The sequence below is a fragment of the Cyprinodon variegatus genome, unplaced genomic scaffold, assembly GCF_000732505.1.
Source record: "Cyprinodon variegatus isolate N-32 unplaced genomic scaffold, C_variegatus-1.0 Scaffold1947, whole genome shotgun sequence".
Lineage (NCBI taxonomy): Eukaryota > Metazoa > Chordata > Actinopteri > Cyprinodontiformes > Cyprinodontidae > Cyprinodon > Cyprinodon variegatus.
Genome location: NW_015152400.1, coordinates 49,675 through 61,569, shown reverse-complemented (window position 1 = coordinate 61,569; position 11,895 = coordinate 49,675). Strand labels below are relative to the sequence as shown.

Below are 11,895 nucleotides of genomic sequence, written 5' to 3'. Positions count from 1 at the left end.
CAGTATTTGAACATTTTTATAGTTTATTATAGTCAATGTAACATTTAGTCAGTAATACTACTTTTCAGTGTTTGTATATCAAGGTGTTTCAGTACTGTGTATGTGGGAAAAAACATTGTTGCTGCTGCAACAGAAGCCGTTTTAACCAAATACCAACAATGAATAATGGTGTGTTCCATTTGTTTTTGGAAGTTGAAAATTTCAGACTCCCAATCACAAATTTTAACCTGAACACCTCAAAAATAAAAAAATTATGAGTCAGAAAGCTGATGAAAAAGGATGTTATCCGACTTCCGTGTTTAAAATGGACAAAACTGACATCAACAGTGGTTACATTTTCTTACTTTGACCATTTGAGGCAGTTCTTTATATGCAGCATTAAGTCAGACTTAAGGGGTTATTTTAAGTGTTTATAGGACAATGTTTCAATGCTGTGTATATGCACACAACACAGCATAGACCTGTGTTCTTAATCATGATCATGGTCATGGTTGTAACCGTGACCTGTTGGGCCTAGAGAATACAGTGGTTGAAAACTGGAACACCTGCCATATAGGTGTTCGAGATCTACCTGTTTTTCAGTGTAGTCCTGTTTCTCTGACTGTGACTGGCTGGATGTGCTCTCTTCATCGTCCGACATGGGAGTTGGCTCAGAGCTCGTCTGCCTGGCTGTGTGTTTCCTGGATGGGGCAACCTTTTACAGTTGCTTTTTTGTATCTCTGCCTCTGTCTCCTTGAACCCCAGTCGGACTCGGCAGATGGCCGCTCACACTGAGCCTGGTTCTGCTTGAGGTTTCTTCCTGTTAAAAGAGAGTTTTTCCTCTCCACTGTCACTACAAACATGCTTAGTGTGAGGGATTGCCTTCGAGTCAATGAGTCGATGCAATCAACTGGTTTTCCTTAGATAGAAAACTTTGAATTAATTTAACTGTATGATCTGGAGAACTGTAAATGGTCTTGAGATGACATGTGTTGTGAATTGGCGCTATAGAAATAAACTGAATAGAAAATTAACTGAATTGAATTCAACACATTTAACTAGACATTGAAAACGTATCTATGTTTTAGAATGAAAGGGATAAAGTAGACCTAAATCATCTTAAGAATCAGTGTCAGGACTTATAAATTGTTGTTTACAGATGGTTTTCCATTCAATCTGACAGAGTTTTAGGTAATTTGCAGAACGGTAAAAGCAGAGATGTCTGTCTCTAGATGTACAAAGGTGGTACAGACATACCCTAAATGACTTGCAGCTGTGAATGGAAGAAAAGACGTCTCACTGAATGCTAAGCACTTGTGGATGGCACACTTTAAAATTTCCACTCAAAACTAATTTTACAAAGATTTTCTTTCCCTTTTAAATATGTACAACTTTCTTCAATCAATTAGCTTAAAGATTGTGTTTGTTTGAAAATGCAAAATCGTTCAAAAAGAGTCTGTAGTTCATAGACGTAATTTTGTATAGCAAATTATATTATTTAACCTGGCTTTTATTCAATGGAAATGATGATTTGAAAAGTAAAAGAAAAAACTCACTGAATATCAGATAAAACATCTGATCCTGTTTCACATTGCAAACATAGAGGATTCACTTCAGGTGGTCCTGTAGGTGCAACGTCTCTAATAAAGGTTCTCCAGCGGACACAGTTTCTGTTAAAAAGGTTTTCATATATAGTGTGCGTGAGTTCAGCATGTGCCTTTCAATTTTATTTTATTTTTTTTGTGGAACACTTGGACATCAGACAAGTACTTTATTGTGACCTATCAGTATAAGATCAAACTGAAGGTCACTTAACCATGACCCAGACACAGGTAGTAACAAGCTTGGGCTACTTTTCATTTAACAAAATTAAATAGCAGAATAATAGAAATACAATATAATAGATGGGTAGAGATAGTCACTGTCTTTTTCTTCTTAGCTGCTACTGTTTTTGTCTTAAGTCAATACAATAGCAGCAACAAAAAATGAACATGAAAAGGCTAAATTTAGAAACTTTAAAGACTGAAGCTACAGTCAGGTGAAAACATCTCTATAAATAAAACACTTTGTATCCCAGAGTTAAAACAGACTGCCTATTTAATGTCTGCACCTGATTAATCCTGACGTTACAAAAGCAGGCCTTGCTCTTTGGATCCGTATGTTAACGGCCCTTTATAGTTGAGCTTTTAAATGCTGTTTGCTCTGGCCACATGTGGCAAACTAATGTTTACACAGATAATTTGTCGTCTGGTCATTGGTTTGGGACTCTGGTGTTATCCAATGAGCAAAATGACCAAACCTAAGCCTTAGAGGTCACTGTGACTGCAAGACTTGGGTCATCAGTATTGACAAATCCATCAGGGACATATATTTAGCCCCTATGAGACAGTGTCACAAGTTTTTAAGTCTTGTATTAAGCATTTTACCACAATAGAGCTGGAGTTAGAAAGCATTAGGCTTCAATTATGACCAAAAAATCATGAAATTACGACTGTGATATTTTACGACACTGGCATTCTAAAATGAATTTAGACTAGTTATGATGTTAGATATTGTAGAAAAAAAACATTTGTGTATAGCCTGTGTATGAGCTGCTCATAAATGAGGATATGCAGAGTGCAGTTTGCTCATTATTCCCAAGAGATCCTTGGCATTTCCTTAAAGTTTACCTAACACACCACACTGTCCCATACCGGGATTCACGGTGGTCAATGGATTTAACACACGCATCTACACAGCTGTGTTTAAAGGACCCATATGGTCAAACTTAGTGGGATCAGGATGCATTGGTTAAACAGATACTGCCCCCTGGTGGAGCTTTTAACAACACTTTTTCTGCTGAATATTTGTGCATCCAATTATCTTTGCTGTTGGAATCAGAAACTCAATCTCTGTAGCTCATAAATTCATACTATAGTATGTTATCAGTGTTTTTTCTTTTCTTTTAATTTTAGAAAAAAATGTTTTTGTTTTTTTTCAAAAGTTAAAAGAAAAAAAAATCTTATACCAACAACAGATATATAGAGTCTTGGGGAAAAATATTTTATCACCCTTGTCATGTTAATTTTATTCTTTAGGTAGTATACCTAGAAAATAAAGCACAGTCTAATATTTTATTTCCATGACTGTTTACATCTCAAAGGAATAAAGGGAACATGTAGACCAGTGTTTTTCATAGTCCTGGTTCTCAAGTACCTCTGCCCTGCAAGTTTTAAGTGTTTTCTCACTGCTTACATCTGAGTCTTATAAAAACATCATTAACAAGCTTTTGCAGCACTTGATGGCAACTGAGTAGCTTGTGCAATCATCTGAATCAAGTGTGCACAGATAGACTTTTAAAACATGCTGGGCAGTGGTATTGAGTAGTAGGTTGGAGAACTGTCTTAGATAACACAATGCAACTCCAAGTCAATCCCGTTTTTGAAATCAAACTATCCAGTTAAGATTATGGATTAATTATATCTGCTGTTGTGCAAAACGAACAGACAACAGTTGTAAATGAGAAGCAATTAGCAAGGCAACCCCATAAAAAAGGCTGTATGACTAAGAATAATTCCTGAAAGTGGTTCAGCAGTCTTATACACTAGGCTATGTCAATGGAAAGTTGAGTGGAAGAAAAAAAAAAACCCTGAAAAAACTCTTGAAACCTGATTAAGGCCACTGTGCACCAGAGGCCTGTACAACAAATTTTAATTATAAAGCCCCGTACCGATTACTTCCAGTCTATCCAGTTTAACCAATGCATAACAATAGCAATCAGGGTCAGCAGTACCATGAAGATGGTTATCAACTTGCAACTCAAAGAATGAATCCAGCTTTGTGGTACCAGCAAGTCAGGGTTAAACCTGTAGTTGGCCCACTAATCCAGTAATCCTGCTTCGTGACACAGGTCTGTGGTTCATAGCAAGAATAAAAAAAAAAAAAAATGTTGTTCATATATATTTTATAGGGTTACTATGGAAAAAGGAGACAATTATTGATGCAGGCCAGCAAAAAGGCAAAAATCTGCCATCAAACAAGCTGGGATGTGCACCAGGATGAGCACCTTTATGCTATGATTCTGCCAATTTAGGCAAAAGGAGCTGCATCCAAAAACTGAGTAAAAATGCTACACATTATGTAAATATGCTTTTCAGATGGTCATTATTTCTTTTTTGCAAACCCATAATTAATCTCATGGAAATAAGATTTAAATTATTTCATTTGACGCAAGCCGAAATCAGCAAAGCTAAGATAAATAAAAATATACCACTGCATGCCATCTATGTTTCACCTATTGAATAAAAAAAAACCCAACAACCTTAAAATGTCTTATTCTAATTGATTAAAATGCATTAATAAATTTCCCATGGGTCATGAAAAGATAGGAAAAACTCCACAATAAATCGAAACGATGACAAAAATACATATTTATGAAAGTAGAATTTATTCAATGCCATTACAAATCCATAAAATGCTGTTTCTGTAAGAAAGGGTAGTATGAAAAAGATTGTGAACAGTTTTAATCTTTAGAAATACATTCCATTTTTTAACAAAAAAAAATATGATTCATTGTAACACTCCAACAAGCTAGAGCATGATTGTGAAGAGCCTTTTTCTATCTTTTAGGTGCATATTTTTTTAATTTAAAGTAAACAGTTTTTTTTTTTTACCTGATTTATTTTGTGAGTCTAATAATAACAACCGGGATGAGTAAAGTAACACATTACATTGTCCAAAATACAGAATAAACAGACCAAAGATGTTCAAGATGAATAATAGTGGGGGAGCATGGTGATGTTAATGTCCTCTGATTGCCTATTAATGTTTGTTTATGTAATTTGCTTTAGAATCACTTTCAATATCTTATTTATACAATTAAGTTGAATTTGAGCCATGTTCTCTATTAAACAAGGACCAGGTGTGGAAATATTTTTTAACATACAAAAAACATTTTAATTTCTTTTTTTATAAATTCAGTCATGATTTTTTTTTTTTATATATATGTAATGCAGGATGCAGACACTTTTTTCCACTTATAGAAGAGTTGCATTAGAAAAAAAAAATCTAAACAAAAATCCCCAAAGTACATGAATGATGAAAAACAAACAGTGTAACCTTGTTTTTAAAGTTATCTAAAAGCATAAATGAAGAGGAAGGCTTGGGTCAGAATAATGGCAAAAATGTGTTTAAGGAAAAAAAGGACCAAAAAAGCTAAACAAAAACTAAGTGCATAAAATTAAGAGATGGAAAAATGTCACATTTATTAATGCTGCATATTTATGGAAGGCCTTAATGATGGCAACCTTAATTTTAGGAGACATTCACACTGAGCTAGAGCTCTACATTAAATACAGTAAGACAGGTGGACAAAAGAGCAGGGGACAGGGACTCTGTAAACATGAGGACATTGTGCTTAGTAGATACAGCGTATCTTACAGGGATTTTAAGTTGCATCAGACCCAGGGTAGAGCAGAGACGTGCTTGGCATCATTTCGATGAAACATCCTGGGAATGTTGGGTTTCCATTTGCAAGGATTGGTCACTTAGTGGTGCTGGGACATTAATACTTTAACGCGTCAGTTGCCCTTGAGGATGTCAACGCATCCTTGCAAAAGAGCCACATTGTTCTGTGGAAATAAAAGCAAACACACGGTTAATCTGGAGTAATGATTTTTATTCAGTTTCTAAATTATGACTCTACACAGCAGTAAAATATAACCCAAATGTATTGGGAAAACAATCCTGTACAAACCTTAACATTTGCAGTAATATGCTTAAAAAAAAAAAAACTCACAGATTTGCTGGGTCAACATATTCAGGCAGCTTTAGACTTTCTTAACATTGTATCAATTTCTCACCACCAACTTAAATGTAGATTATTAAACACAAAGTAGTAAGAGACGGATTACACCGTTTTAAGGACATGATGCATGGCCTGATTATATATATATTCAAAAAAAAAAAATTTTTTTAATGGTAAGGTAATAAAATCTTTTCCCATCTCTCTTTGCAAAATACTCAAACCCCATCAGTCCTGCTACATCTCACTAAGATTTGCAGACCTGGAATGGGCCTTTTCCAGCACAAAAAAATGCTCAATCTAACAATTCCACAGTAGAACTAACTGGCTGTATAGAGTTGTGTTTCTGCCAGAGTTCCATGTTCAAGCTATGCAAACGCAATTTTAATTTAGGCTCATGCTACCGCTGTAAATGTTTAACTGTTTTTATGGCATCCCCCAATTTGCCAGGGGTGTCAATGACTGTTTATAGTGCTATATTCTGAAGCATGATGTTATGACTACAAAAAGCGAGTCAAAGGGAAAGAAAAAGAGGATACTGCCTACCTTAGCATGTTTTATCTCAAGCTCAGCCATTTCTATGAGATTTTTCTTGAAGGCAACAACTCGTCTGCCCTTGAAGCTGGTGAGTTCTGCAATGGTTGTACAGAAGAAAGTCAAATGTTTTATGATTACGGTAAAGAAAAAAAGCACAGAATGAGTCTGTGTGTGTAACAAAACAATAGACAAACCTTTTTTAGCAGATTCTGAGAGCTTGTCAAATTTCTGTAGGCACTGCCGCTGGTGTTCCTCTGCTTGGGCAACATCCTTGCCCTTAAGTCTGGCTTTATCCAAGGCCTTGTTAGAGTTCTCGTAATCAACTAATGCTCTGGCTCGTCTGTACAGAAGGTCCTGAAATATTTTAAACATAGTTTAGCATGATGGAAAGGATAATGATGCATGTCTGTAGTAGTTTTTCATGTCTTCCCCATTTTTCCCCACAAAAGCTCAGTGAAACTCTTTGTAGTATGAGGGAATACCATGACAAAATTTACAGTGGTTTAATGGATATATCTGCAAGGCAATGAAATCTCAGTTGACATATGTAAAGTAAATCATTTTCTATGAGGTTGGCAAATATCTTACCTTAGCTGCCTGGATGTCCCTCATATAGTATCTCAGCAGCTCTGTGAGTTTCAGCTCCTGATCAGATGCTACCCTTCCCTCCACTTTCTACAGACACATATAAGCAAACATTCAGGTGCCATAAATGTGTAGTTTCATACAATTACAGCATTCAGAAGAGTCTCAGATTGTTGTTCGACATTGTCAGACTTACTCTGAGCTTCTCAAACAAGTCTGACAGCTTCTCCAGGTTCCTGAAGTGAAGAGATAAGAATCTGAGCAATAGCAATACAAATCTATTATTATTAGGCATACTGTATGTGTTTTAACCTCACTTCTTATTTGGTGTACTGTCCTCAGCGCAGATGCTGTTCAAAGTGGCAGAAATGTGAATGTAATCATCTGCGATATCTGCAACATGGATATTACAGTTAGAATTGAGCAAGAATAACATCTCAAATGTAGATTAAATGTTAATATGTTGAAATACTTTTGTGTGAACGTGTCATTTTCTCAGCTTTGGCAGTGGAATCTTTTATTTTGCTGTAGTAGTCAAGCAAAAATGTTTTCTCCTGCTCAAAAAAGTCATCCACTTCCTGTTCAGGAAACAAAAACATAAAATGTTAAATGAGGAAGTTACTATAACACCACAACTGTTACGCTGTGATCAACATTATGAGCAGATGATCGTGAACCAAGCTCCACCTTAATTCCTGAGATGAGGACCTCGTCGGCAGACTTCACCATGTTTTTGAAGAATCCTCCAAACATTTCCTTGGCATTTTTTCTCCTCACGCTGAGCTAAAATAAGAGAATCCAGAAAGGACTAAAAAGGAGTCTATATTTGATAAACATGTGATAAAATCTTGGAACAATAAATTCAGATAATGCTCTGGTGTGTAGGAGAGAGTCATCTTGACACAGATATATTTCCCAGTAGCATATGTTCTATTATCTTACGGCTCTCTTCATTTCAGTATATAAAGTGGCCGAGTTCTGCTAGCAAATAGAGATAAGTCTAACTGCTGATCACAGCAGGATGCATGTGTCACAAGCCTCTACTAAACTCATCTTCCTTTCTTCCCAACTGACAGCTCGGAAAAGGAAGTCAGCATTATGAGAAACTCACATCCTGGTCATACTGCAAGAAAATCTGGAAGTTTCTGTCCTTGCTTAAAACGGGGTGCGAAGACAATCTCTGCAAGAAGACTTCGTGCACTTGAACGGTTTTCTTAAATACAGCCAGATATTCACTGGAAAATAAATAGCAAAAATATGTGTTCATGCCTTTTGGCTACATGTCATTAAAAGAATTGATATTTTTTAATCTTCTGTTGAATGGTAAACTCACGCCTCCAGCTCTTGCTTCATTTTAGTGTACTCCTCTTTAGTCATTGTGGCTTCGCCTTCCCCCAGTTTGTGCATCTTCTCCCTTGGGCTCTCAAAATCTGGCTTCGGGGGAGCTGGAGGGATCTAGAAACAATTGAGAAATAAGAGCATAAAAAGGTTTAAAGTGGATTTAAAAAATAACCCTAAATCTTTCAGAATTTTCATGCAAAAGATTTGCATATTTTGTAGTACATGCAGGAAAACATTATGGAGTAGCTTTTATCTCTGTCAGTCAAACTCACGATTAGACCAGCATAGTCCTCGGTTTCAACCAGAGTGTCATGCAGCCAGATAAAATCTTCATGCTGCCGGGGAACAGAGGATTCTGGTTTCTGGAAGGAGCTCAAGGTCGTCTGGGAAAATAAACAATGTTCTGCGTTAGAAAATAATGTCAAAAGGGGACATTTATGGAAATCAGATTTTTTTTTTTTAATTGGCATTTCCTTTTTTTTACCTTTGTATGGACTGTGAACTTGACTTTATCCCTTTCACACAGAGCATCAGGAATATCAATGACAAGCGAGGCATCATTGTTCAAGTCCACAGACACAGAGCGCAGCTGATGAAAAATGAACATAACTTAGTAGTCTGAGACGCATTTACATCCAAAGCATACAATTGTGTCTAATATTAACAGGTTAATTTCTGTTAGTTTTGATTATTATTGCTTACAACAGATACCCGCAATTCAGTTTGGAGGAAAATGAAGAACCAATAGAAATATATTTTCATAGAGAAATATCCAACTGCTGAAAAGTAAGTATGTAATAAGTAGGTAAGATTTGGTTGCAGAATTTTGTGCGCCATGAAGAGTATCAGGGAGACGATTAGCATCTGCCTCTGCTGTGGTGTTAAGGAACTCCAAGCTGCTTTAATGGCACCCCTAGCTTGTCTTCATTAATGGGTCTGGTGGGCGGGAGATCTTCCCACTAAACATGAAAAAACTGAAGTTCTGTGCCACTAGGGCCTTTGTTTCCAAATGGAATCCTAAATTTACTTTCCTTTTAAGTGGAGGACTTTGGACAACAAATAAACAGCCCAGTTCTTTTAATCATTAGGTATAATGTTTTTACTTTTTTATTTTATTTATTCGTTTATTTCATGTGTTGCTTCAAATATTTAATGTCACACTTCAAGAACAGGCGTTTCAAACTCTCCTTAGGGCTACGTTATCCCCACTGAGTCTTTCAGTACTGTTTTTCTTCCACTCAACCCTTTATTAAACGCTCTGAACAGTCAGCTACGTTGGCCATGACCTTTTGTGTCTTACCATCATTGCAGAGAGCCAACAAATGTCTGGTGCACAACTATCAAGTTTTCCTAAAACTTACATAGAGAATTACATTTCTGAATTACAAAGTTGCCTTCAGACTGGACTAGTTCTACATCTCTAAGAAACTCAAATTTGACTTTTCATGAAAACTTAATTCAAGCCTTCTCACTTTCACTTTTAAATTCAATCTCTGTTCGATATTTGCTTTTATTGAGATGCATTTGTAAATTTCAAATATGAAAGTATCAGGATTTTTTAGTAGAGCATTATTTAGTTAATGCATCCCTCCAAATCCTCAGTCAGCTGTGTTTAAAAGCCAAACAATAGACAAAATGCTCAGTGGATTACTGTTTACAGAGACTAGTGTTGCAAACCTAAAGCCTTTTCCCACCGTCCCATTCCACTCTTGCTTTAGAAGTTAAATCCCAAAACAGAATATAAACCAGAGAACAACAACCTACTGGTTCAAAAGACTCTGAGTCTTCAGACCCACTAAATAATCTATCACACCATGTATAGTATATGAGCATAAGCAAACTAAACAAGGCTACAGCGGCAATAAAAGCAACAATAATAGCAGCTTACATCTATTGTATGGTAGGATTAAAGTTTCTAATCTCATTTAGAGTAAGACATGTTATAGTTTAATTTCTGAAGAGGATTTCCAGACCCTTCACTAGTCCAGCTACGACCATAAGAGTTGAATTAAAGTGTAACATTTATAATACTTCATCCTTGTAGTATGCAGGAAGAGCCTGGAGGAGCTTAGAAGCTAGGCCCCACACCCATTTTGTGCAAACACTGCTGAAATCAAGTCAACTCCTTAATCATTAGAAAACCTTACACAAATGATTAACATTAAGTGTTTGATTTAACTTTTTTCCCCCCAAAAGAATATAAAATAACTTCTCCTGTAGCTTACTCTTACCATTTATTTCTGAGGAAAACTGTTAAACCTTTCCGATAAAACTCAAGTTAGAAGATATGCAACAGATTAATGAAGAAAGAGATTAGCCTACAGTATGGCCTGTCCTACACAGATTACTTTTTTTGAATTAATAGTTAAAAAAATATATACTGTTTGCTTCTCGCTACTTTACCGCTAATCGGTGACAACAAGAAAAAAAGAAGAGGTAACTTTTCAACTCCAACACCTTAATTCAGCGAGAACTCAAATGCAAACGATCATTAAAACTTATAGACATCACTTTTTTTAAATGTAACTCATTGATCAGGCTATCGATATACCGTTGAGCAATTTTAGCCAAAGGCTAACAGAAACCAGTCAACAACTTTGCTAAAAAGAAGCGTAACACAGTCTCAAATTACACAGCAATACGGAGTTACTGTACCTTTTCCTTGTTACTGTCATCTATGGACGTCATGATAGCAAGCTAATTAACAAAACAAAAAAACCCCCAGGAAAATAGAAGGTCAAACTAAATCAAACTAGATGCAGGAAGCCGTCTTTTCGGTGGCTGTTAGCTATCTAACAGGCTGTCAAACTGTTGCTCCGCCCCAATCCCGATGATGAAGTTTAAACCCCACCTTACTTCGATGTGATTGGTCAGAAATTGTTTCACTAACGACGCTATTGGATGAATTTTAATCAATCAAATCCATGGTCAATACAACGTTTTTTTTAATCCACCTAAAAATTTGAAAACTTTCTTAAACCAGTAACGATAATGACCTAGAAAAATGCATAAAGCATAATTTCTCAGGAAGCGTGTAAACATTACACCTGTAGACACCGACATAGTTTTTGTAAGTGTTCTTTTTTATGATAAAACACTTGCAAAAGATTTACATTGAAATAAATCACAAATAACTAAATAATTAAAAGATTAATCTGATGGATACTGCATAAAAAAACAACCAAATAACTATACACACATTTAAAAATCACATTTAAAACTTGTTTGTGAAAGCTATACTGCCAACATTTCCATTCTACAGTTCAATTACCTTATGGGTGAATCAAAGTATATATTTTCGAGCTACAAAATAAATACATTTTAATTACATATATCAGAATTGGTGCTTTAATGGATTTTAGAATTTCTCCAAATTATCATTAGTTTATCTAAATTATCATAGTTATTGGAACTTGCATAAAATGTCATATTAAATATTAATCAAGAATATTTAATCATAAATATCAATGTTTATTTTTGTAAAAAGTTCTGCTCTCTTTTATCAAAAGTGCCCGTGTTTCATATATTAAATTATATAAAATTATTATATTTATGTTTTTGCTGTAAATATAACTCAACCATTTTAAATTGTCAAAGGGTTCACAATTTATGTTTTGAAACTTTGTTTAACTTTCTTGTTTGAGTTACCCTTGTGAAACACTTAAAGACAC

General features: G+C 35.5%; 1 protein-coding gene across 1 annotated transcript; it reads right to left on the bottom strand.

The window, feature by feature from the left end:
- Positions 1-4,394: 4,394 nt before the first annotated feature.
- snx5 (sorting nexin 5) lies at positions 4,395-11,037 on the bottom strand. The gene is made up of 13 exons (XM_015405017.1): positions 10,880-11,037; positions 8,709-8,813; positions 8,497-8,607; positions 8,217-8,338; positions 7,995-8,118; positions 7,571-7,666; positions 7,356-7,461; positions 7,201-7,276; positions 7,080-7,119; positions 6,887-6,973; positions 6,493-6,652; positions 6,308-6,393; positions 4,395-5,588 (listed from the first exon to the last, which is right to left on the bottom strand). The coding sequence occupies exons 1-13, from the start codon at positions 10,910-10,912 to the stop codon at positions 5,538-5,540; spliced, it is 1,197 nt and encodes a 398-aa protein (XP_015260503.1). The 5' UTR covers positions 10,913-11,037; the 3' UTR covers positions 4,395-5,537.
- Between the last annotated feature and the right edge of the window lie 858 nt (positions 11,038-11,895).

Coding starts and splice junctions, on each gene's coding strand:
- snx5 (XM_015405017.1), bottom strand. CDS start 10,912: ATGACGTCCATAGATGACAGTAACAAGGAAAAG. Junction 6,394..6,492: donor CTCAGAATCTGCTAAAAAAG/GTTTGTCTATTG, acceptor CAACCATTGCAG/AACTCACCAGCTTCAAGGGC. Junction 5,589..6,307: donor TTGAGATAAAACATGCTAAG/GTAGGCAGTATC, acceptor TTATTTCCACAG/AACAATGTGGCTCTTTTGCA.